At 36.3% G+C, this 27,115-nt stretch overlaps 2 protein-coding genes across 3 annotated transcripts in view; one reads left to right on the top strand and one right to left on the bottom strand.

Moving 5' to 3' along the window:
• Nucleotides 1–67: 67 nt before the first annotated feature.
• Nucleotides 68–6,568, bottom strand: LOC107711097 (protein XRP2-like). The gene is made up of 5 exons (XM_016516028.1): nucleotides 6,237–6,568; nucleotides 2,849–3,517; nucleotides 1,361–1,475; nucleotides 1,190–1,275; nucleotides 68–1,092 (listed from the first exon to the last, which is right to left on the bottom strand). Exons 1-5 carry the CDS (start codon nucleotides 6,411–6,413, stop codon nucleotides 1,009–1,011), a joined length of 1,131 nt encoding a protein of 376 aa, XP_016371514.1. The 5' UTR covers nucleotides 6,414–6,568; the 3' UTR covers nucleotides 68–1,008.
• Nucleotides 6,569–9,244: 2,676 nt separating this feature from the next.
• Nucleotides 9,245–27,115, top strand: part of slc9a7 (solute carrier family 9 member 7) — a 38,823-nt gene continuing 20,952 nt past the window's right edge. For both annotated transcript variants that reach the window (XM_016516025.1, XM_016516024.1), the window contains exons 1-12: nucleotides 9,245–9,603; nucleotides 14,748–14,950; nucleotides 16,027–16,104; nucleotides 19,208–19,284; nucleotides 20,019–20,131; nucleotides 20,305–20,410; nucleotides 20,878–21,019; nucleotides 21,756–21,861; nucleotides 22,345–22,433; nucleotides 23,052–23,165; nucleotides 24,074–24,185; nucleotides 24,633–24,786. In XM_016516025.1, the coding sequence (XP_016371511.1) occupies nucleotides 9,315–9,603; nucleotides 14,748–14,950; nucleotides 16,027–16,104; nucleotides 19,208–19,284; nucleotides 20,019–20,131; nucleotides 20,305–20,410; nucleotides 20,878–21,019; nucleotides 21,756–21,861; nucleotides 22,345–22,433; nucleotides 23,052–23,165; nucleotides 24,074–24,185; nucleotides 24,633–24,786 (1,583 nt within the window). In that variant the 5' untranslated portion in view covers nucleotides 9,245–9,314. The remainder of the gene's footprint in view (nucleotides 9,604–14,747; nucleotides 14,951–16,026; nucleotides 16,105–19,207; nucleotides 19,285–20,018; nucleotides 20,132–20,304; nucleotides 20,411–20,877; nucleotides 21,020–21,755; nucleotides 21,862–22,344; nucleotides 22,434–23,051; nucleotides 23,166–24,073; nucleotides 24,186–24,632; nucleotides 24,787–27,115) is intronic.

Genomic DNA, 27,115 nt, shown 5'->3' with positions numbered 1-27,115 from the left:
ATACATTAGTGTAGTAAGATGCAGCCTATCTTTGTGTCTATTTGCAGATAAAAAGATGACGCATAACTTTTGACTAAAATGAATGTATTGACAAATCACAGCTTATATTTAACGCTACAAAATTGTCTCGTACAAATAAGAACCATTTAGAAATAAAAAAGCACACTGTGATTCTCTCAAATGTACAAACATTTTTTGGTCACAGGAAAGTTGTGCTCGCTAAAACGTTCCTACAAAAATAGAGCAGTGTTAAGGAGACAACTAAAGCTCCTTTTAGTAGTACATTCAACGTATCAGATGGAACTTTTTACATTCTTATTAGAACAGTGTTACCTTAAAAACTTATATGGAGGACTAATGTTATTTGTTTACATTTAAAAAAAATACTGAAAAAACATAGTAAATACAAAGTCAAAAGCCATGCTAACAAGAAAAGAAATTAAACGCATGGCTATATGAGTAAATATATATTTCTGTTAAATATTAAAAAAACCTGATTCAACAATTCATGTTTTCTGGCATTTGACAAATACTTTTTACAGCTATCTATTATACACAAACTAAATGACTATACAATATGTACTGAAAACATGTATACAAGCAAAGGAGAATAAAACACAATTTCCAGCTATACATTTAGGGAAAAAACTATTCAATAAATATCTATATAAATCAAATTCATTATTTTCAGCATAAGTGATAAATTGTCCACAGTAATGTTTGATTAGAAGTTCCAGTTCTTGATTTTGTTCTCCATCTAAAGGCACTTGCCTTCATGATTGGTAACAAATACCCTCACTGACTATATGCCTGTTTCATTGGCATGAAAATGTTACATTTTTAGATCACAGAGCAAATCTGTCTGTTAAAATAGTGGTTATAAACCCCTAAAAGTGTTGAGATATCAGTGGCTTCGCATATGTAATTCCAATTCACTGAAATGACAAAACTGACAAAACCAAACAAATATAAACCCACATTAATTTGAGGTGCTCCTCTGCGCCAGTTTCACAGTCCCATCTGCATGTCAGCAAAGTTGAAAAAGTTGTCGACATCACGCGAGGATGTATTTTTGCTCTCAGAAACAAACAGCTGCAGAAAAGCAGCAGATAGCATGAAAAGCGTTAGATGATCAGAGCAAATCCTCAAGAGATAGACTTGAGAAGTAATAGCTTCCTCTTATGTTTACCTTAGTTCCATTGAACACTTCATTGGCAATGGATCGACACGCCTCCACCACACCATCTCCATTCAGCTCGAGAGCTACCACTGGACCTGCAGGAACACAGATCAGTTATAAGAGACATATATATTTGCCTGTACATGTTCTTATGTGGTATAACACAATGCATTACGGCACCTTTGGTGATCCACTCAGTGAGGCTTTCTGCGTTATTCTGGAACACTCGGTTCACATCCTCAGGGCGCATGGAAACCTCTTTGGTCTGAATGAGGACAAAGCCTTTGGTGGTCGCCTGCATTTAGGTGGATACAAAAAATGAATGTCACAAAATGAAAGGATTTTGCAAATCAGCTTGGTTATGCATTGGTGAACAGACTGGAGTTTATGTGTGTTTTTTTTTTTATTGAGAACCATAAAAATAAAACTAAATGATCACCACTATAAAGTTATTCATTTCGACGTAAAGTCAGTAACAAAAAAGGTGAAATGCATGATACTTTGTCTGTTTCTGTCTCTTCCTCACAATTTCGCTTTGACAAATCCATATATTGCAGAGGGCAAGGATAGTTTAGGTAAAAAATATTGCTGTAGTTTAAAGCCACGTGAAATCAACATTACTTTTTTTAATTGCACATTTGTTGTGTTAATGTGAATGATTCATGTGAATGATGTGCTATGATATTAATGTTTCCTGTTTTACCATTCTAAAATGATTTTACAGTATCTTCTGTATATTCTACAGTAGTACTTCATGGATGTAAATGTTTTTAATAATGTGTTGATATCTAAACAAAATGCAGGAATGAACACCAAAATCAGTGGTTCTTTCAGGTACACAATTATTATTATAATTTTCCTTGCATTCTGCATAAAAGGGTTTCATATTTATAACATTTGGATTCATGGCAAGAAGCCGCAGAGCAAATTCATTTGAATTGGATTTGTTAACTATGGCTGAAGCTATTATACTGTGAATTGTCAAATCAGACGCTTACAACTACGCAGCAGATCCCTTCCTGTTTAGCCCATCCTGCTTTTAGTAACAAAATAATAGAACAAACAATAAAGGTGCCTACAACCGAAGATATTTTCCTTAACTTCTGCAAGTAAGCCTTTTTTTGGAGTCAAAAGGTTAATCATATGCAGGCAACATCTGTAGCGGAAAAAATAGATAAATGTTACAAAGGAAAAGAATGTGTTTTTTTTTAACCTTAAACCGCATAAACACATTTCATTACACCAAATACAGAAAATAATGTTCTTTTTTAGCAACGTCATATGACCCCTTTAAGTGAAGTGGGAAATAGTATACATCCCTATATATTATTAATAGTATATTAATAGTATATATTTTCTATTTATATAGATGGAGTGACTGAAGAAAGCTGATTTCATTTCCCAATTAACATGAAAAACTTGCTGTGAACAACGTTTTCCAATTAGACGCTAAACTGAATAATAAACACAGCTTTTCTTTAGAAATGCCACATTAGGAAATATTGACTCATTCTGAATAACTTTCCTGGTTGAGAAACCTCAAGCTTGTAACAAATAAGTTTCAAAGATGAACAAAAATGCTACACATGATGTCAGTTTCTGGATCGCCCATTGTAGCAACCATGAATGACAATTCTACAGCATCAACTCTATCAAACGAGTTCTAACCTCATCAATGAGCTTGCGTGCGTTAGCAGTGGTGTAGTCTCCAGCGAAAAAGACAAACAGGCAGGACTCTTCGCTCTCGGTACGGCGCCCTCCTTTGGTCATGGGCACTATGCTCCGACTTGCTTCAGTAGAGATTCTCACAGACTTGAATTCTGACTCAGGATCTGGTAGAGGCATATACTCTAGGACAACAGCATCTTCTGGTAGGAGACTCCAATTGGTTTCTCCAGAAACAGGTGTGAAGTCATGAATATTGCTCCAGTTGTTGTTAAAGATGCTGAGGCCTGCATCTTTAAAGTGGAAAGCCAGCTCGGGGTAGTAGTACTGGTAGCAGCCAAACTTCATGCCTGTTGAAGACTCAATGATGGGTTGGGTGGCGCAGCACAAAAAGACGTCCATTTTCTTGCAGTCTCTGGTGCGGAACTGCTGGCAGGCCACCACACACTTGATATCTTTGCAGTCTCTGAAGAACACGCTGCCTTTGACCGGACCTAACAAAATACGGCAGTTCACGCAGTCGTCAATGGTAATAGTCGCCGAATGGTCGAATACGTAGATGTTACAGTTCTCACAATCCTGAATGACAAACTGCTGGCCATTGAGTTTGCCTGGCAACCGGCCCACTGTCTCATTCTTGAGGCCTGTCAGCATGAAGTCTTTGGGGTCAACCTGCAAAAAAAAAAAGTGCAAACATGTTAATAAATGGAGAACTTATAAAAGCAATAAAACCATTATCAGCTATCTTTGCTCTCTGGTTCCCCTCACACTCTTGTAACAGGACGTTCCCTCCCTCAAAATGTGTGTTTATTAGTTAGAGACATTATGCTTTTGTCTAAAAAAAAAGCTAATTCTGTTGTAGTTAACTATACTTTAAAACAAACCCTAAGTATTTACACTATAAAGCCTACTGAATCATATTTGATACAATAATTTCTAAGGCCTCTAAATTATCAGCATGATCAAAACTTAGCTGAAAAACTCTGTTGTACACAATATTCTACATGCCTTTTTCCCTCTGATTGATAGTTCACACTTTTTAGCAAGTAAAAGATATAATTTTTTAGTAATATTCTTAAATTCTCCACCTTCAGGTTGTGATACATATGTCTTTTTGCTTTAAATTTTTTAATGATTTTTATAATGAAACATGAGAATAGCTTTTGTATTATTATTAATGTTTCAAGATGAACATATGAAGGACTGCAGCAACTTTGTTTACTTGATTATCAATACATCAAATTTAGAAAAACTTGTTAAAATGTAAGTATCAACAACAGGCTTCTGAGGAACATTTTGTTTATCTCACAATCTTCATTGTATTGCATTGCATTTTATGTTGCATTATATTATATTCCCACTAAAATTAAAACTACAGAGCTCTGAACATAAATCTAAGCATCTTAGTAATAATCTTGATCTTACTAAGACATATTATTGGAAGATAGAGTGACAACTAATATTTATATGCATTTCATGTAAGTATTATGTTATCTTGTTATAAAATTATTGTTGATTTACATTACAAGCTATCAGAATTTCATCTTAATTTTTGGCCACATAAATAACAACATCTGCACCCAATTGCATAATTTTGCTAGTTTGGGCTTCCAAATAAAATATTTTCCCCCCTCCTCCTTGAGCTCCATATTTTCACTATACTATATGAGCCATAAAAGCCTGATGTATCAAATACAATACAAAACATAAAACACATCTGCAACCTTTTTGAGATTTTCCTTGTAAATTTTATATAGCTCAAACTAAAAAAAAAAAAATCTATTATTTTATATGTCAGGCTTTACAAGGTTACACTTCAACAGCAAACTCATTCTGCATAGTTTGAGACACAAATGATACCTCAAATCATGCAGCATGTTGCAAATAAATTTTCATCAGGCAGAAGATAAAACACAAAATGGAAACAACAACATAGGTTTAAACTGAAGAAGGCACCTGTTCTGTATCTGGGGAAAGACTATTACAGAAATCAAGAGCTCTTTTGACTTGGGCCAGTATATAACCACCTAACAACCACTTAAAACACCCTAACAATCACAGAGCAACACCCTGGCAACCCTTACAAAAAAGAACTCTTGAGTTTACAGAATTTAAGTAATGTGATGAAATGGAAGTAGCAACAAATCTTTTCTACTGTATTGTGACATATATCAGAGAGTAGAGGATTATAGAAAACATGTAAGGCGGGGGCTTATTTTCTATGCATCAGCTGTAATTCTAATAAAATCTATATCATGTATTTAGAAAACATATAATGCGAATTTTCAATTCAAGCCAAAATTTAACCACAGACCCAAAACAGCTATAGAAAGCTCCCCAAGGAACCCATTGTTTTAAAATACTAATTCCCAGTCAGGTTTTAGGACTAAAAACTGAACAGAGCTATCAAGTTTGAGTAGTTTTATATAAATACTATATGTGACCCAAGTTTTGATATATTTATGGTTGGAAATTTACAAAATATCTTCATGGAGCATGATCTTTACTTAATATCCTAATGATTTTTGGCATAAAAGAAAAATGGATCATTTCGACCCATACAATGTATTGTTGGCTTTTGCTATAAATATACCCGTGCTACTTATGACTGGTTCTGTGGTCCAGGGTCACATATAAAAATATTTTCAAATGTATCTTGTGGGGCCAATTGGAAGTTTCATGACCTGCCGCTTGAGAACTACTAGTCTAATCTATTAGATCAGACACTGCCTTTGACCGACCATAAGAGAAAACTCAAACTGTTGGACAGTGACTTGTCTCGTGAATTCACTGCCTTTCAATCTGCACTTGAAAGCATCGACCAGGGCAATATTTAAACATAAAAGATTTAAACTTCCGGACACTTAAATGCTCTCAAAGCTTTGTAATGGGTTCGCGGTCGGAGGGGCAGACAGACACTCCCACCCTTATTACTCACTCTCTTCCTCCCTCTGATACAGTGTCATACACGTTGATGGCGACACCACTTATGTGCTAATCCTTAACAGCGTTATCTGGGCAAGCGCCAGGCAAACAAGTTACTTGCCCTGACTTTAAGCCGATAATAAGCTCTGTCTATAATTTACCATAGCATTTGAAAACCTATAACCGCCCGCCGAGAGACACTCGTATCGATGGTCAGTCGAAGGCAACAGAAGAAAACACTCAGAAACACTACACAAGAGGGGCCAAACCCATCGCTAGCGTGTTGTGAACTGCATAAAATGGGCTTAACAATGCGAATTGAGCTAACTCACATACATAACAATAGCTATTTCTGACGGACTCTGGTTGGAGTTCATTCTGTATCATTCCTAAAGCAATTATGCAACATAATAAACTGTGTAGTACAGTCTAGAGCACAAAAACGGGTTATAATGCAGCGTCGTACCTTTTCTCGTTTGTCCCAGCTGTATTGCTTGGGAGCCTCCTGGCTGCTGTCGCTGCCCAGCGCAGTGTTGTTGGTTTCTGGGAGGTCATTGCCCGTAGCGCTCCCGTCCCCATCGGTCAAAGCAGAGTCTTTTTTAGGAGATTTTCTCCTCGATTTTTTGGAGAAGAAGCACCCCATTTATGGACGATCAGTCGTGCGATATGTCAGCGCGCCCCTCCTGTTGTAAATGCAACGCGTTTCTGAAATAGTCTCGATCAGCCGCAGTTGCGCCGCTTCTCTCTCGCCCTCCCCAGAAAGTAATCAAGAAGACGCAACCTGTGCGCTTCCCGTTTCCTTGACCCTCGAGTCAGCCAATCACTACAGCGCACCGCGTTACTAGGAAACAGCGAATCATAGCTTAGCAGTATCTACGAAGTCTATCGAAGTAGGAGGTGGGGGATGATGTTACTAATATTTGACCCCTGCCATATGCAAATAAAGCATTTTGTTCGTGCGTTGTGTAAACTCATCTTGGCATGTGAATAATTAATGTGAATTATAATATTTGTGCACTCGGATTACACTGTTAGATGTTTGTATTTTTGTATATAGCCTACATAGCCTATACATATGTGTGGATCATCATGTCCCATTATTGGTGTAAGATTACCTTCTTTTGTGTAAGATGTTTTGTCCTTACTGGCGACCTTTTAAAAAATGCAAAAAAAAAAATAATAATAAAAATAAAAGGCAAATACAACTTATCACTTCATGACAACCTGTTCATCAAATGTGTCAGTTTGTGCTTCTAAATAGATAACACTCAAGTACATACATTCTAAACATTTTTAGGTATTGCCACAGACTTTTTTTTTTTTTTTTTTAAGAAAGATAAGTAACATTGCAGCTCGCTGAGTGAATTGTACAGAAATGCAGTAAGGCCAAATGTTTTGTGTGTGTGTGTGTGTTTTATATCATTTTCATTGAGGAATTGTATGTTACATAATTAGCACTCATTTTAAACAAATAATGTTACTGGGACAATAAAATGTATGTGGAAGAAGTACAGATTTCTCGCTTATGTTTTCTGTGTTTGCCAAGAAAACTGAAAGATGTCAGTTAAAAGCTTTTATGTAAACCAATCAACTTTTTTCACTGATATTTTTATTATTTTTTTCCTGTGAAATGTGGTTTGACAGAGCAAAATTGCAATCTCGCTTAAAGGATAAACATAAAAAAGTATTTTGGGCTTTATGGTGTGTGACTCATCACCTACATATAAATTTGTATTCAGTATAGGCCTACATGTGACATACACAGCAAACACATTAGTATTGCACTTGGCTGTTCAACTGTTGTGTAAGCAACATACATAAAATGTTCTTTGGTAAACTGCATGCATGAACTCATCTGTGTGATGGAACATGTCACCTGATAACAAATGATAATTACTGATAAATAAATAGCATTGATAATAAATAAGCAGACTTTAGAAATAATACCTTTTTTTCAGGAAGCACAGAAAGAAAGCTTTCAGAACTGATTGTCAAAAAGTTGCTGTCTAAAGCACTGTGACAAAATTCTGGAAACTTTTTCTAAACAGACCTACTTGCAAATTCTGCATAAGTGTAAACGACATTTGAATCTCAAATGTGTGATTATTTTTGGGTAATATAGTCATTGCTGTACTACAAATATAGTTTTGTTCTCAGAACCAGAAAATGATGACTTTCCATTTCTCATATAGCAAAGCAAGTGTGATATATACAGAAGAGCAAAAAGGAAATCTTAAATTCCTGTTTGTTTCCATCAACGTGACAGCTAGACCTTTGGAGGTCAGTAAAACTGTAGGGTTTCACATTCTTCAAAACAACTAAATTTTCAGTGATTTAGACTTTGCTTCAAATGTTTGTATCCCCGTTGAAATTTTAACACATCAGATATCTATATCACCTCTTTAAATTGCCTGTTCAAAAACATTAGCCCAGAAAACAAGCACATATTTGTGACCCTGGACCACAAAATCAGTCATAAGTAAATAAATAAATCAAATCAATCCGAGCAGCTGAGTCCTTACCCATCTTCAAGAAACGACTAAAAACACATCTGTTCCACCTTTATTTGACCCTCTAACTCTAACACTTTCTATTCTATTATAATTCTACTTTATCTATATTTATCTTTTTCATCTTTTTGTTCTTTATTTAAAAACTGGGTCAAAATTATAGATTTTTCTTTTATGCCAAAAATCATTAGGATATTAAGTAAAGATCATTTTCCATGAAGATATTTGATAAATTTCCTATGTAAATATATCAAAACTTAATTTTTGATTAGTAATGCATTGCTAAGAACTTCATTTGGACAACCAAAAAGACGATTTTCTGAATATTTAGATTTTTTGCACCCTCAGATTCCAAATTTTCAAATAGTTGTATCTCAGCCAAATATCGTCATATCCTAACAAACCATACATCAATGGAAAGCTTATAAAATAAAATAAAATAAAATAAAATAAAATAAAATAAAATTGACCCTGTGGTCCAGGGTTACATTTATTTAATTTAAGTGTCAATAACTACAAACCTTACCAGACTATAACACATAGACTATACTGGGTGACAGCTCATACCTTTTGACCTCCTAGGGTATAAAATCTAAATTATTTAGGCTCATGTCTGCATTTGTGATCAGAGAAATGACAAACAACAAGCCCTATACACTGCTCAAAACTCGCGTTTGAATCATCAATGGTAAGACTTTAGTCTTTGCAACTTTACAGATCTTCTTTATGCACCAAGAGCTTGTAACACTCCAAAGAGAACTTTAGGAAAAATTGAAATCGCATCATATGACTCCTTTAAGCACCTCCACTGCTCATTTGTGGAATAAAAAAAAAACACTTAATTCAAGAGGTTCAAGCCCTGTTTTGTATGACATTCATGGAATGTACTAGTAGAGTAAAAGTGGAGTATTGGTGTGCGTGTCTCTTTAAGAGCTTGAGCCGCGGTCTGCTCTGATACCTCTCATTATTGCTCTGACTCTACCTGACGCAGCTGAAGCAGTGAGTGAGGAAACCCGCCACCAGCATCCTGCACCATGGAGGCGGCCACAGCACCAAAGCCATGGACATTACATGCATTAGGAGGACACTGCTCACTGTTTCCTATTTTAATGTTCATTTTAAGCCAGTGTTGTCGGATAAGAGCAGATGACGGCGGCATGGAGGAACTTGCCACGGAGAAAGAGGCAGAGGAAAGTCACAGGCAGGACAGCGTGAATTTACTTACATTCATTTTGCTTTTGACACTCACTATCCTCACAATATGGCTCTTCAAACACAGAAGAGTGCGCTTCCTGCACGAAACAGGACTGGCTATGATATACGGTAAAAACCGAGCCTTTTTAACATTGCGAAATGCGTTCGGGCATCGTCTGTGTCTCAAAACCGAATGAACCGCCGAGGTCGACAGCAGCATTTTTGGCCCATAATACCGAGTCATCAGAGCTGAATAATTTTTAGTCGCGTGTTTTTGCGCATTTTCTGTCTAGATAGGCAGCTCATTAGGTATTGAGACACAGCCATCATGTAAACCCGTATCTAAGCCTCATATGAATGAGACTGTGTAGCCGCTAGCTTGAACGAGTGCTAATACAAACCTTGTGCATCGAATGTCATTGATTTCAGTGTGGTTTTTAAATGGCTGTGGAATAGATTGATGTTCTTGAATGCACCATAATAGCTGACACGTGTATTAGCCCATATGCAACCCACAGTTTTGATATTGCATAATCTCTTATGCGTGTATGCAATTTTACACCATAACTCAGCCAATCGTGCACTCAGACGCTGGGGTTTCGTTTCTTATTTTGTTTCTGTTATTCCTCCTGTTGAGTTCCTCATACTAGCTTTGAATAATGTGACAGCTTTTGTATTTCAGGTTGGATCAGTCTACAGTAACATGATGTTATGTTGTCTTCTGTGTCAAGAGTCCTCCTCACACCGTTTATAAGCTCTAAAGAATAGTTAACCAAAAAAATAGCATTTACTCTTCCTCATGTTGCTTCAAACCATTTTTTTCTGCTGTGGAACACAGCATTTTGAAGAATTATACTGGTTGCTTTCTAATGCAGTTGCAAGTAATGGCAACTTTTAAACTTAAAAAAAAAGCAACCCACTAAAGCATCAAAAATGTTGAATTGTTCACTATTGTCCAGGTCTTTTGAAGCCATGTTACAGCTTGGTTTGAAGTTTAAGTCATCATTTATTGAAATCATTGACATCGGCCCTAGTGTTCATGAGAGAAAGAGTGATCACTGCACTTTTGAATCTGAATCACAAATTGCTCTTTTGAGTCTTGAGTTGGTTTATCCAGTACACAAAATCTAGTTGCACTGGCTATCATTGCATCACTTATGACAATTATTTTTATGATAATTTTATGGCATTCTTTTTGAAGCTTTTACACCTCTCTCCCCATTCATTGTAATTGCATGGACAAAAGGAGCAGTGCAATTCATCAAAATGTCGTCTTTTGTGTTACACAGAAGAAAGAACATCATATGGGTTTGGAATAATATGAGGGTGATTAAATGATGACACAATGTTATTTTTTGATGTACTAATTAATTAAGTGTGAAAAATCAAAGGCCTTCACCAAGGTCAGCAAACATCTGTCTTCACATGTGTCATGTCTTCAGTGAAAATGAGAGCTCTATCATCAGTGGTTGCTCTGAAGTTCAAAAGCATTACTTGGACACGAGGAAAAGACTGGGCTGAAACAAGCTAGCTGCTACTAGCACTATTTGGTTTCACACCGTTTCAGTAAATATTGATTAGATTAATATGACAGGCATTACCATGTTCATGCATCTAAATTGTTGACCCTGGGGTCTTTTTTTGTGACTGACTGAGCACATACCTGTCTGACATTGAGCAGCAGGTATTTAAAATGCATGGCTTAAAATGCAATGTTAGTGAAGAGCCACATTCAGCACGGTTACTTTTGCTATTAAATAACAGCATTTACAACAGTTCACCAAAAGTCTTGGGGACTTCCAATTCATTTTAAAGTATTCTCACTGTGGAATTAATAATAGGGGATTTTATACTAAATACAGTAGACAGTGGTTGGTGCTCTGTGTGAAGTTCAAAGTTTGGAGTCAGTATGATTATTTTTAAAGAAATTAATACTTTTATTCAGCAGGGACACATTAAATTGATAATATGACAGTGGAGACATTTGAAACGTTACAAATGACTTTTATTTTAAATGAATGCTGCTCGTTTTTCGAACTTTATGTTCGAAAAAGAATCATAAAAAATTTCCCTCAAAAATATTAAACTGCACACCTGTTTTCAACATTGCTAATAAAAAGAAATGTTTCTTGAGAACCAAATCAGCATATTAAAATTATTTCTGAAGGATCATGTGACACTGAAGACTGGCTGCTGACAATTCAGCTTTGTCATCACAGGAATAAATTACATTTAAAGGATATTAAAATAGAATTAGAAAAAATATATTTGTAATAATACTTAATAGTATTACTAGCTTTACTGTATTTTTCATCGAATAAATGCAGTCTTGGGGAGCATAAGACCCCTTTAATTCAAAAGCATTAAAAAAATCTTACCAGACCCAGTTGTTCAAATCGCGGTAATCTAATACAGTTTTAATGATAATTAAAAGATGAAACAGTAATACTAACCGTCAGGAATTTTATCATGATTTATCGTCAAACCGGTAATCGTTACATCCCTACCAGACCCAAATGTTTGAATGAAATTGTAAAAAAATGTAATATTTGCTGCTCCCCTCATTTCAAATAGTACATGTATGTCAAGGCTATTCTGTTTCTACTAGTTTTTTTTTACTTTTCCACGTTATTACTTTTGACAGCCTGGTTTGTACTGAAACTTGATTTCAAACTGGTCTCTTTCCACACACTCAAAATGGATCTTTTATATTGCTGTCCATCAAACGCTCCATCAGAGCTTTCTCTTGTGTGTAATTAGCTTTGATAGTATGCACTAGCTTCCTTCCTATTAATCTGCCCCATTCTACTCCTTGCACGTCTTTTTAGGATGAATTGCACTCAATCACAAAGCAGATTTGACTTCAGCTGTTGCATTGAACCAGTTTGGCTCAAAATAGTATTTTTTCCTTGTTGAATCAAGGTTGGCATGCTTTGGCTCTCAGAACAGAGACACCTGCTCACTGGCTGGACAGATGGTAACGTTACAGTTGTGTCTACTTGGGTGTGTTTGGTTTTCGTTCTATCTGTATTTCCTACTGTGTATTACAGCATTCGGACCGGGCTGTCAGGGGCTTTCTGCTCTCCTATCCCTCCTGGAGAACAAGAGAAGCTCCATGTAATGTGTTGTAATTGTATTTTGGTTTGGTGTACTGTGACATATGCAAGAGTGCAGGGGAAGACAAACACTAAGCTGCATTAGCTGGATTCTGATTGGACGGGAGATGTCCGAGGTCACTCATTGTCTTTGCCGTGTTCTAAATGTGATGCTAACCGAATTACTAATGCCCTGCACATGCTCATTTAAGCTTTGCTGCACACTGCATGTGTGTATCGTTTTGTCCTTCAGTTGTATACTCACTCTTCCATATGTTGAGTTTAGTGCTGGAAGTCGTAATCTGGCTTGTCTACATGCTGATGGCCACTGTAGCTTTCGGGATTTGTGTGTTGTTACATTGGCGTACACACACACGGACAGAGTCTGGTCAGCTATCCTTGTAGGGACTCTCCACAGGCGTAATGGTTTTATACTGTACAAATTGTATTTTCTATGGCCCTACACCAAACCTACACCTAAACCTACCCCTCACAGGAAACTTTCTGCATTTTTACTTTCTCAAAAAACTCATTCTGTATGATTTATAAGCTTTTGTACCCATGGGGACCTCAATTTAGGTCCCCACCGTGACACGAGTCCCCATGAGTCTGCGTGTATTCAGGTTTAAGTCCCCTCCAGGATATATAAACCTGTACACACACACGCTGTATTACCCCTCCCCTATGTGCATTCAGACCTCTCCCCTCTAATTCAGTTTCACTGCAGACATTAGGCTTGCTGTTACACTGAAATAGGAGATGCTTTTCTTAAAAAAACATGATTAATAGAACATCTTATACCATTTTTAATTTCTTCTCCTTCCAGTCACCTGTTGTGAATGCCATGTGACTTATAACTCTGAAACTACAAGAAAATTATGTCATGATGTGTATATTATTATTATTATTATTATTATTTTCAGAATCATGTGCAGTTTTAACCAAAACATTTTTTTGTACTTTTGACAAAATATACAAGAATAAGGACGAATGACGTTTGATCAGAATTTCTCGTGGTCTACACAGGTTTGCACCGGACATGTGAACTCTTCCTCTCATAAGTGCGTACAGCCAAATAAAATATTCAGGCAACAGGAAGTGGTGCAATTCTAAAAGTAGTGTGAAAAAGTTCGTTTGAAAAATTCTTTAGCTTCATGAAAAAAAAAATCAGAATATAGTTACTTTGTTAACTCTGGTTAGCAGCATTTAAAAAATATTCTGGACCAAATAAAAGGGATTTTGTTCCTGTTCCTTATATTGTTCAGCAAAGTAATGTTTTTAGTATCCTTGAACTGATTGAGGGGCAGTTATAAGTGTCTACCAGCAGGGATAACTGCTAAGCTAACTGGTTCATGCTAACCTCAACCCTTGACTCCCTGGATCCTGGCTCTGGATTGTGAATCTGTTTACATACAGAGTGTGTTTTCTAAGATGTCTGGATTACAGATTTGGGCACAGAATTTATTGTGTATCCTTGGATGTTAATTAATTGAAATTGTGGCCAATTTAATTTTGCTTTGTATCATATTTTATATTTTCCTTTTAGCTGAAACTGACGTTAAGACTTTTGCTGCCTGTGAACAAAGCCAAGTTATTAGCTTTACTTTTGAGTACCATAACATGCACTGTCAGAAAATGTGCAAAAATTGCATCTTTAGGGGTACTATATCTGGTAAAATAAAAAGAAAATCTGCAGATTTCTGTTGAATGTACTCAAATAAAGTGAAATGTGTTAAATGTGCTGCTGTCCACATACTCCCAGAATAAATGTGCAAAAACTTCACAGAAATCTGCAGATTTCCCCTATGAAATCAGTACTGTCTAGACCTAGCATTGATTTAAAGTAGTGTAATTTGCCTGATTTTAGCAGGAGGTTGTGCGATTATGGTGTTTTTTGCCTCTGTTCTTGTTTCACAGCCCATGCGGTGTGTGCTGTTGACTTCCTCTGGCACTTCATTAGTATGGAAATACCCTCCAACAGATTTGACACGGCAGGCTCTCATCTCTACTCCCTGTCATCACACAGAAACCAATCTGCTTATACTGTGTTTTTAAGGAAAGAAGTGTAATTTTTGTGCCACAGCAAAAATGGATTGTTTCCAAACAAGTTTCCTTTTTCACAAACTAAGTGTATGTATTGAATGTGTATCTGAGTGGTTGATCTTCTGTGTCGAACAGGTCTGTTGGTGGGTGTTATTTTGCGGTATGGCATCCCCTCCACCAGTTACCATAATAAAACTCCTCCGAGTTGCACCCTGCAGGAGGGTCCTGTCAGCACGGTGCTCCTCAACGTTAGCGGAAAGTTCTTTGAGTACACACTGAAGGGGGAGATCAACCTTAAAGAAATCCACAGTGTGGAGCAGAATGACATGTTGCGCAAGGTATGTCAGCAACAGCATACATACACGCATAAAAACGGTTCTGATAATCCTGCAGCAGAGGTTTGTCAGAGGAAGAAATTTTATTTTGAGCTTTAATTTCTGTCACCTTGTTGTTATCTAAAACTAAATCTAATAAAATTATGTTTGTTAGTTGAAATAAAATAAAATATTAATATTAAATTGAAACACAAACTAAAAACTAAACTGGAATGAAAATTAAGGAAAGCTAAATAAAAAAAATTAAAAATACACATAAACAGCACATAAAAATGACTAAAAAAATGAAAATATAAAAATGAAAGCTACATCAAAATATCAATAATCACTATAATAGTATATAAATAATTTTAACATTGTTGTGCAGATGTTTTAGACTTTGCATTCCAAGGCAGTAGCAAGGTCCAATCTTTAAGACTAAGAATAGTTGTTTAAGAATTTTTTTTGACCTTATCCACTAGCTTAAAGGGATAGTTCACCAAATTTGACAAATTCTATTATCATTTACTCACCGTCAAGTTGTTCCAAACCTGTAAGAGCTTCTTTCTTCTGTTGAACACAAAAGATCATTTTTTTTGAAGAATGTGTGTAACTAAACAGTTTCTGGTCCCCATTGACTTCCATAGTATTTTTTCTATACTATGGAAGTCAGTAGGAGCCAAAAATATTTTGGTTACATTTGGTCACATTCTTCAAAATATCCTCTTTAGGTTTAACACCATAAAGAAACTCAGAAGTTACAAATTATGAAATTAAATGATAAATATCCTCTGCTATTGATCTGAACAGCAAACAGACAGCAAAGATAAAAACTGTAAATTAGTCTTTAGAAAGCCTATCATTATGACACCTCAACATCCTCCTAATTTTTGTATAAACCCAAAAATACAAGCCCCAACAATGTCTCACCACAACTTCCTTTTTCAATAGAAAATACATCAACAAATAATTAGCAATTGCAATTTTAAACTATTCATGAGGTCTTTAACCAGATTAATAACATTTGTTTATTTTAAAAGATTTACTCATTTTGTCTATTACAAGCAATTGTTTGTAACAACTAAATATTTTTCTTCCAGTTGACCTTTGACCCAGAGGTGTTCTTCAACATTCTGCTCCCTCCCATCATATTCCACGCTGGATACAGCCTCAAAAAGGTATGTGTTTTATTGTGAACTGGGATTTACCTTTACTCCGTTTTAGCTTTCGTTTTACTTGTTTAGTAGAGCGTTCATCCATAAAGGTGCTTCTTTACCACTTTACATTATGAAATTTTGAGATATGATCTAGTCTAATGCAACCTGATCGCTGTTCTCTCATCGTTTTGCTTCAGCGGAAGGTTAACCGTAGAAGAGAAGTGCGATGCAGACCAGATACTCATGATCAAGAGTGTCTTAACAGCTGGCACCTTTCAAATTGTGTTATAGTTAAGTTAATGTGTATTTAACATGGGAAGTCAGATTGTGACCTTTGAGTATCATTTATAAAGCCAGGTTTGGTTTTAGCGTTTACTAGCATTATTGTTCCTCATGACCTGTAATTCAGTGGCTTACAGTGTTACTTTGGGCTATTTATAGAAGAATTACAGTGTTTTTTGGCAGTAAACCGTATCGGCACAAATACAAACACATTGAAGTAGTGTACAGAGGCATTGCTTATTATTCTGCTTTTTACACTTACTTGAAATCTTTGAAGTCATAGTTCATCCAAAAAGAGAGATTTTTGTTTTGTTGGCTGGGTATTTGACACCCAAGTACATGTTAGTACAATGTATTGGACATGGTGTACTTCTATTCTTAATCCTTTTCATTTGTGTCAAATTAGCTAAAGTGTCATCTCTTTCCATCTAATAAGGGCTTTTATTCGAAGACATCACTGAAGTACTCTGCCATGTAGACTGCAATGCATAATTTCACCGTTTGCACTGAACAGAATCTAATGTAACAGAATGTCCATACATTACCTACCTAATACCCTTTTTGGTTGATTTTACTGCAGTGTTTATCAGGTGGATATCATGTTTATCACTCTTGGATTCCAGATATTTCAGATTGTGCTGAGTGTGCAGGGAGGCCCTGAGGAAGTGAGAGGAACGGGTTTCTGCCAGCTGTGTGTGTTTGACACACAAGGCTACATTGTTTCCTCTCTTTGTACCACATTAGACTGTTTTTGATTAACCTTAGAGAATGAAGGAAAAGTGTGCTGCTCCGAGATTGTATACATTTTGGCAGTAATTCAAATTAAAATGTTCACAGCACCAAAATTTCACACCAGGCTTTCGTCTTGGATTGAACAGGCCTTAAAGAGAGAGTTCACCGAAAAAAGAAAATTGTCATCATTTTCTCACTCTCAAGTTGTTCCAAAGATGTATGACAGACTTTCTTCTGTGGAGCAGATATTCTGAGAAATGTCTGTTTTTTTTTGTTTTTTTGTGTCCATACATTGGAATACAGTGGTAACCAAAACTGTTTGGTTACCATTCAAAATATCTTGGGAAAACAGCATGAGGGTAAGTAGGCCTACATGATGACATAATGGTCATTTTTGGCTGAACGTTTTTTTTTTTTTTTACCATTTAAAGCCACCACAAAATCTGCGCTCAGAGAAAACTCCCCTGAATTTCCAAGAATTGCAATTCTTTTCATAAAATTCTAATCAAAATCTTTTTTTGTTTTTGTTTTCTTCTGTCGATATAAGTGTAATACTCTGTTCCACTTAACAGAATAGAGTATTAAATACATTCTGCCAGTATGTATTTTAAAAAAATGACTTTTTCCCCCTTAAAATCAGCACAAAAATGTCGAAAAACAGATCAGATAGATAAACACATTAGAATGAAGGTATGAACACAGGCTAAAAAAAACTCGATCCTCTTCTTTACCCTGTCTTAGTTTCATTTACCTCACTGTACTACTGATCTTCTCTCTCTCGGTATGATAATGGTTTCATTTCCTTAATATATGCAAAGAACTGCTTTCGTAAATGATTTCATATTTGCGCCCCCAAGCAGTTTATTTTGGGTAGTAAGAAGGTTTCATTCTGTAAATTGACTATTTCTATCTTAGTGATTGCTGTCAGTTCCCATCTACTCCATGCACAGCCACAGAAAGGAACAGTCAGAAAAAGCAGGGCAGGAGTTTACAAGAGCTGCAACAGAAGAAGCCCTTTTGACAGTGGAAGAGGGAGAGGTTTAACATCAAATTATTTTGTAGTTGCTGCGCTTTGTAGCAACAGTGACTCAGCATATTGTGACTGATACTCACATAGGAAAAAATCTCTGTCTTGCTCTGTAAACAAGCAAGGATAGAAAAATAGAAGAATAAGAATGACAGTGTGTCGGGCCAAGTGTCAAGATGAAGACTAATAGTCTTATGACATTTTAAATCATGTGGGAGGAAGTCAGATTTATTGGATAATTTGTGTTCTATGAGTACTGTTTTTTTTGGGGGTCAGTAAGATATGTGTGTGGAAGGGGGCCAACACTTTTTCACACCACTGTATATATATTTTTTTCCTCCCAAATAAATGAATACTTTTATTCAGTAAGGAGTGGGACACATTAAATTGACCAGAAGTCTCAATAAAGACATTTATAATACAAAAAAACCCTCTATTTCATCTGAATTCCGTTCTTTTTAGCTTTCTATTCATCAAAGAATCCTGAAAGAAAACTGTATTACAGTTTCCACAAAAATAATAAGAAGCACAACTATTTTCAACATTGATAAGAAATGTTTCTTGTGCACCAAATCAGCACATCAGAATGATTTCTGAAGGATCATGTGACACGGAAGACTTGAGTAAAGACTACTGAAAATTCAGCTTTGCCATCATAGGAATATATTACATTTTAAAAATGTTACGGTTCCACAATATTACCGTTTTTAATATTTCTTTAAAGGGATAGTTCACCCAAAAATGAAAATTCTGTCATTAATTAGCAGACTGCAGCCCTAATTTACGATATTTTTGACGATATTTTGAGAGGTCAGAGAGCTCTCAGATTCCATCAAAAATATCTTAATTTGTGTTCCAAAGATGAACGAAGGTCTTACGGGTTTGGAACGACATGAGGGTGAGTAATTAATGACACAATTTTCATTTTTGGGTGAATTAACCCTTTAAATGCAGCCTTTGCTGATATCGTATTTATTATATAAAAATACATACAACAGAGAATGAACTGTTTTCTCAGGACAAGGATATTTTTACACTTCTTTTTTTTTTGTTTGTTTGACATGCTCTTCCTTGTTCCTCCAGAGACACTTCTTCAGAAACCTAGGATCCATCATAACTTATGCGTTCCTGGGCACGGCCATTTCCTGTTTTGTCGTTGGGTAAGTCACTAAGGTTCAAAATATTCCCACAGACCATGAAATATTTTACTTACAGACAGTGGATCAGCCATGACATGCCTCAGAAACTTTTTACAAATTTTACAGATGAAACAGAGCTATAATATGGAGTGACTACTTTTGATTATGATTTAAGTGAACTTACAAAAAAACTAAACAAAACTAAATACAAAAGGTCGTCAGTTACAGCATGTAAATCTATACACTTTCTAACCTAAACTATTAAAAAAGTTATTTGTGTGCTAACCAATGCATACAAGAGCCAGGTTCAGGCACGTAGTGGAATTTATGGCACCAGTAATCAGCCACCATCAGATTCATTTCTTCATTTGCTGTCGTATGAGCTCCACCTTCACGCTTAGTACCTTGTGCGCACATTTTGTCCGGCAATGCAAAAAGGTTTTTCAGTGTTAAATATCAGTGTCGGACATGTTTAAAAACTGGTTTAATATCAGCAGGTTCATTTGTCACATTACACAGTGAAAAGTCAACTTCCATTGCATTGAGGGATACAATATTCTAGCAGTGTGCTTTGTTGTATACTCCACATTTTGGAAAATGTAGTTGGTTACCTGTTTGCTTCATATATATACAAGGAACATTTCAGTAACAAGTAAATAGTATGAATAGTATTGTAATGTGCCATTATAAACATAGCTTCCCTTTGAGTTGTGGTCTTACAAGCCTAGGTTTTAAATTTTTTTGTTTTGTTTAAGAAACCTCATGTATGGCGTGGTGAAACTGATGCAGGTTTTGGGTCAACTCACTGACAAGTTCTACTACACAGACTGCCTCTTCTTTGGTGCCATAATATCTGCCACAGATCCAGGTACTTCATCTCTCTCTTCCTCCATTTTTGTCTTTGTTCTCTTTTCAGGTAAAATAAACTTGCTGTTAAATGCTAAAATCTTAGCATCTTTTATATGACCTGACTAGTAAGTTGTGCATTACCATTCAGGATTTCAATACGTTTTGTTGCTGATTTGTGTGTGTGATTTTTAGTCACAGTGCTTGCGATCTTTAATGAGCTCCATGCTGATGGTGATCTCTATGCACTGCTGTTTGGAGAGAGTGTCATGAACGATGCAGTCGCCATAGTCCTTTCATCGTAAGTCCCAATTTCAAACAGTATCACTTTCTTTTTCCCTTTCTGTTGCTACAAAAAATGTTAAAATCACTGTGTTTGGTCTGTGGCAGTTGGTGGGATTTCCCAGGCTGCCAGCACAAGAGGGGGTGCTGGGGACATTTTCACTGTAATGCTGAATAGTAAAAATGAATGATGTTGCAACTCCAGTTGTGTTTCAGGATGGCGCTCTGACTCCCCCTTTTGGACACAATGAGCTAAAGCTGATAGTTTCTGATTTTCTTTTTCGGGACCGCTTACACAATTTGTCAGTATAGGCAGATTATCACAGCAAAACGGTGTTGTTTAGACTTTGGTTGGGGAAAAAAAAGCATGCATATAAAATAAATAATTTTAAAATAAAATAATGTGCATTTTCAGGCAATCTGTGTAATCAGATCAGCATAGTCAGTTAATTTAATGATTTGGATTGTTTTGTTTTTGGCATGCAGGTCAATTGTGGCGTATCAGCCTTCAGGAGCCAACACACACACATTTGATGCCTCTGCCTTCTTCAAGTCGGTGGGCATCTTCTTGGGCATCTTCAGTGGCTCTTTCGCTATGGGTGCAGTCACTGGAGTAGTCACTGCCCTCATATCCTTTTGCATGTTGTCATTAAATCAGTCTAAATATATTTAGGTTTATGCGAATAAGTTGTGTTGATGCCCTTTTGGCTTCATAGTGATGTTGATTCTTTTACCTATTTGTAAAATTAGTAACACTGTAGAATTATCCTCTAAACAGTGACTGATTTCTGTCAAGAGTAACCTAGTAAATACAGTTTGTATATACATTGTTTGTATATTCATTCAAAATTCAGTAAGAATATAAATTTTTTACCAAAAGTCACAGTAAGTATTTTTAAACGTACAAAAATCTAATTTCAAAATCTAAAAAAAAATCAATTTCAAATAATTGCTGTTATTTACCTTTGTTTATCAAAAATGTTGAAAAAAATGCATCACTATTTCCACAAAAATAGGAAGCAGCACAACTGTTTTCGATTTTGATAATATTTCTTGAGAACTAACTCCGCATATTTGAATGATTTCTGAAGAATCATGTCACACCCAATAACTAGAGAAATGGCTGTTGAAAATTCAGCTTTTTGTCATTCATTTTAAAATATATTAAAATAGAAAACAGCTATTTTAAATAAATATATTAAATAAAGCAAGCCTTGATGAGTAAAAGAGACTTTTCCCCCCAAAAAAAACATAAGAAAAAACTTTTGAGTGGTAGTGTACATCTTTAGTAATTTTAATCTTTGTTTGATTAGCTATCTGATTATTTAATCAGATATGTGGTTTAAATTCTTAACTTTATCCACGTGACAAAATTCACCAAGCTGCACTGTTTCCCTCTGCTGGAGACTGCTCTGTTCTTCCTCATGTCTTGGAGTACTTTTCTACTGGCTGAAGCTTGTGGATTCACAGGTGCGTGTTTTGTGTGGGTTGGTAATGAAAGCATAGTGGATAATCTGCTGGGTCAAACTATAATATAATAAAGTATAATATGAAGCTGCAGCTGCTTCCCCTCTAGGAACAGCACGACATTTCCTGCTATAGTTAAATATCAGCTGCAATAATAGTATCATTTTCTGGGGTTTAGAAAGTCATCTGTTCAGGTTTAATGTGCTTTATTAGCATGACAAAAATGTTACATTCATGTTCATGCCAAATCCTTTGCATACAAATATGCAAATAAAATTCAAAAACTTAAAACTTCCTCCATAATGCTGTACCTGGGCAGGCCGTGTTGCTGAATGATAACATCCTTGATGTGTAAATGTGTTCATTCATTTGCACTTATCATCTGGTTGTTTCATTAGTCACCTCCAACCTGTACTGAAATTGCATCCCATCCCCCACTCGAAAGAAAAAAGGCACATGTGATGCTGATATCCTTTACTATTTTAGGTGTTGTCGCTGTGCTGTTTTGTGGAATCACACAGGCCCATTATACCTACAACAATCTCTCTGAGGAATCAACCAAACGCACTAAACAGGTAAAATATTTGAACTTTTTTTCAAGTAAAATATATTAACCGTTGACTTTTAGTTGCTTTCAGAGCAGTTGGTATAAAACCAGAGGGAAATGAACTGTGACGAAGTTGAAAAAGTAAAGTATGTAGAAAAGAGCAACAAGGATTTTTTTGGGGGGGATGGGAGACCTGCATATTCTACTTCAAAAGATGCTTTGATGCAGGGGGGCCATAAGTCGAGGGATAGTGCTAAGTGAATTCCCAGCACCCCTGTGGTGTCGTCAGAGTAGTGCAATGTGTGATGAAGTGAAGTGGGGTGCATACAGTAATTACGACACCCCTGTGGCACTGGATTTCTCTCCAGGGGGCCGGACTCGCTATTACCAAAGCTCCCGTCTATAGAGAGACGGTTTAGAAGTTATAGTCACAGGAATTGAAGATATTGGTCTCAGCTTTAGATCTATCATACATTACAAAAGGCATTGTAGAGTATACAGAGGGGGAGCATGTATTTCTAGTACACTTAGGACTTGCTTGCTTGACTTTGCTTTTGTGAATGTTGTTTCAGCTGTTTTGTTGACCAAATGTGCTGATGTCAGATGCATACAGCTTCATGTGTGGCATGTTTCTTTGCTGTTGCAGTTGTTTGAGGTGCTGCACTTCCTAGCAGAGAACTTCATCTTCTCATACATGGGCCTGGCACTCTTCACCTTTCAGAATCACGTCTTCAGCCCCATTTTCATATTTGGAGCCTTTGTATCCTTGTCTTTCAGTTGAAATGAAAGTTTCACATTGAGGAGGTGGTAATGTGCATTAACCCCTAGCATTTACCTCGGTCAGATAGTTTGACAGCATTTTAGAGAAGATGTACCTGCGAGCCAAATCATTTTAAATGCTCAAAAACATCTGGAAAAGTTCATGGCTGTTTTTTTCATCTTGATTTATGTCATTTATAAATGGCAAAAAAAACAAAAAAAACAATTATGACCACTAAGAGGCGTTATGTATAGGTTTTGAAGGAATTGCAAGTTACTATTCTGTTGTATTATTTTAGGTCTTTCAGAAAGGACAAAAACACCATAAAATTTGACTTGTGTGCAATATTACAAGTTTTGTGAAAACCATACAATACTGTAATTGTTTTTAAATGGCAAATTCTAATGTAATTTTACATAATTGTTCTTCAGCATTATCTGTGGGTTGAAACTTTTAACCATCCATTTTTAAGCTGCATAATCTACAGTAACCTTCAAACGTTTGAAGTCAGTAAGATTTTATTTTGTGATGTTTTTGACGGTCTCTTATGCTCAACAATGCTGCTTTTATCTGATTAAAAAAATACAGTACAAACAGTAATATTGTGAAATATTATAACAATTTAAAAGAACTGTTTTTTATTTGAATATATTTTAAAATGTATTCATATGACGACAGCTGAATTTCAAAACTTTTTCTCAGGATTCATTGAATTGTAAGTTCAAAAGAACAGTGTTTAGGTAAAACTTTAGTAACAATGTAAAAGTCTTTACTGTCACTTGATTAAATGTTAATGCATCCTACCAAATGTTAATGCAAACAGTTTTGAACAGTAGTGTAGGTCTAAATTTCTATTAACTTAATATGCCATATGTGAGAAGATTTTTCTTTAACATTTTGACTACTAGATAGCCATCTTTATCGGCCGGGCCTTGAACATCTATCCTTTGTCTTTCCTGATTAACCTGGGCCGAAGACACAAAATCAGGGGAAACTTTCAGCACATGATGATGTTTGCAGGTAAGGTGGTGAGCACACCTGGCTTACTTCCTCTTCTCTGATGCTTGCATGACATTAAAGATACAGAACCGTTTAATAAATACAATGACGTAGAATATAAATCGGTGCAATCAGTTTTGTAGCATCCTTTAGTGTCAGACTCTTTGATTTGAACTCTCTGTAGATTTCAGCACCCTGTTGAAGCTTATCGAGATCTAAATTAAGAGTGAAATGAGGCATCAGAATCAGAACATCTCTAAGAACAGCTCTTGATGTGGAGCAGCTCCCTCCAGACCAGCAACACCACCCAGCTAAAAGGGCAGCAAAGTGCAGAGACCCTAAAACACAACTGATCGAGTGTGATGGCTGTTTGCCTGCTTAAGTGCACTTCCATTCTATGTGTAGCAGGGCTGTCATTCTTACTAAAATCTATTGTGACTGCTGTGTGTGTGTGTTTGTGCTCTGCAGGGCTGCGAGGGGCAATGGCATTCGCTCTGGCTATCCGTGACACCGCCACATACGCGCGGCAGATGATGTTCACCACGACCCTGCTCATTGTGTTCTTCACAGTTTGGGTGTTTGGAGGAGGCACCACGCCAATGCTGTCCTGGCTACATATCAGGTCAGAGTTCAAGAGACTTGATCGGTGCCCTATCTGACCCATTTTTAAGAGTGAGAGGGATTTTGGAACATTTTTCATGCACAGGAAGTTCTAGAATTTAGGGTCAGATTTACTAATCGTCTTTTGGCATTATAATAGTACTGTCAGGATTTACTAAAGACGTGCAGTGAAGAATTAGCGCTAAAAAGTGGACTGTTATTTTTGCACCTGACCTTATTGAATATGCATTTGTAGGAGTTTCCCTTTCAGATGCAAAATTTATGAAAGGAGAGTATTAAAATGAGTCACGCAACACGATTTACTAATGTTTGCGCACGTCAAATTACTGGTCTTTGCGCCATTATTTAACACTCAAAAAAAGCATGTTTTAAAGCAGGCAGTAATTTGCGCTGCTCTTTGGTAGATTGAGCTGGTCATTGTGGAAATGATCTGGCTGCGTCTGTGCTCTTTAATGTGCGCATTATCAGTAAATCACCCACAGAATTTCCCCCTCCCATCGGCGCTTTTATGGAATTGCACTCTAACCTTAATTTGCCCTGTTTAGTAAATCTGGCCCTTTGTGTTTGCACACAGGATGGTAAAGCCTACGCTGTCCTTACAGAAAAAAATGGCAACTTTGCCAGAATAATTCTGTAAAAATACAGTGAAAATGTAAACATGTTTACAAAACCTTTTAGTTTAAGACTGTAATTTACGAAGAAATTGACATTTTAAACCAGTAAATCAAACAGTCCTTTTCTGCTGAATTAAGCCACACTGCTGCTAACATCCGTTTTGTACTTTAAACATGTACTGACAACCACTATGATCACACATAAAAAGAAAGCTACATGATGAATCCAAGTTAATCCTAAATAGCTTTTCCACAAGTAAATACTAATGTAGAAGGCACACACAGTGTCATAACCACAAGCACAAAACACCATCATGGTAACACAATAATGCAATAAACAGTAATTAGCATGTGATGTAACATAAAACCCTACTGATAACAAACTATTAAGAAACAATTATTTAAACAAAATGCCATCAAATGTGAGCAGTCACACAGGGAATTCTGGGAATGCCAGTACATTTTTTCTTTGTAAATTACAAGATGATTTGTTATTTTTTACTCCCACAAACTGTATATTTAACAGTATTGTACTGTAAAATTGCATTAAATGCAAGATTAGATCTAATACAATTTCTCAATATATGTAGTAAGGGAACTACCTTTAACCAGTTAACAGGTTTTTACTTGTAGCATTTTTTTCAGTTTGAATGTTAGATGGATTTGGTTAACTTTGAGAAAAGACTTACACAGTCTGTCCAGCAGGTGGCAGAAAAGCTCACCCTAAACATGTTTATTCATTTTTATTAATCAAGCAGATTTTGACAAATGAGGTCGCATTTGATTTTCCTTAGTAAGACCGCTTATGCCCATTTTGTAGAGGGTTTGAAAGGCATTTTAGACGGTGGCTGTTTTCACACGTTGTTTGTGTGTCAACTGTGCGCTCTTCCTTTTTGGTTTGTTCTGAGGTGAAATGTTCTCAGAAAACGAACCACTCAAAAGCAGATGGGAAAGGAGCTGGGGTTGTTTATGTCGCCAAGAGCCAGTGTTTGTCTGGCCGTCCTCAGCAGGGGCTGGCTGATACGGCGCCATTAATAAGTGCTGCTAGTTTGTCAGAATAAAGAGGATTATTGAGGAGCAATGCTGATGGCAGCTGCTGTAGAATGAGATTGAGAAGCTCAGGTTATTATCTGCAAAACTGCTGTGCACTCAATGAGTCGCAGATATGCGTAGGGTGACCACAACGGGGTAAATAAAACGAGGGCAAGAATCTAAGCAGTGTTAACAACAGTATTTCTGTAAATGAGTTGCTTTTGTCCGATAATGCCAACAAATCAGGGCGATATGGATTTAAATTTTTTTCGAACACCAACTAAATGGCTTTGGGAGCTAATGACTGGCCTTATGTAGGCTGACTGGAATTAAGACCGGATAGGAGTAATAGATTGCGTTCATAACTGTAATTGTCTTGAGTCACCTGCTGCTACATAACACTCTTAATGGAAGCTTTTTTGATGCATCATGATCACAATGTACTAACACCGTTTTTTTTTTGTTTTTTTTTTGCAGAGTTTTGCATGTGCACTGAATGCTTAGCAACCATAAAGATAACAGAGGTCAAATGCATGAGGAAGTTTTCATAGTAGGATTTCTTTAAATGGATAGTTCTGCCTAATATTTAAATTTTGTCATTTACACACCTTCATGCTACAAGAACATGATTGAATGGTTGTTGTTGTTTTTTTGCATTGCAACCAGAGTTGTTATTGTTAACTA

The sequence above is a fragment of the Sinocyclocheilus rhinocerous genome, unplaced genomic scaffold, assembly GCF_001515625.1.
Source record: "Sinocyclocheilus rhinocerous isolate Xijiao unplaced genomic scaffold, SAMN03320098_v1.1 scaffold85, whole genome shotgun sequence".
In the NCBI taxonomy this organism is placed as follows: Eukaryota; Metazoa; Chordata; class Actinopteri; order Cypriniformes; family Cyprinidae; genus Sinocyclocheilus; species Sinocyclocheilus rhinocerous.
This window is presented reverse-complemented; position numbering and strand designations above follow the sequence as displayed.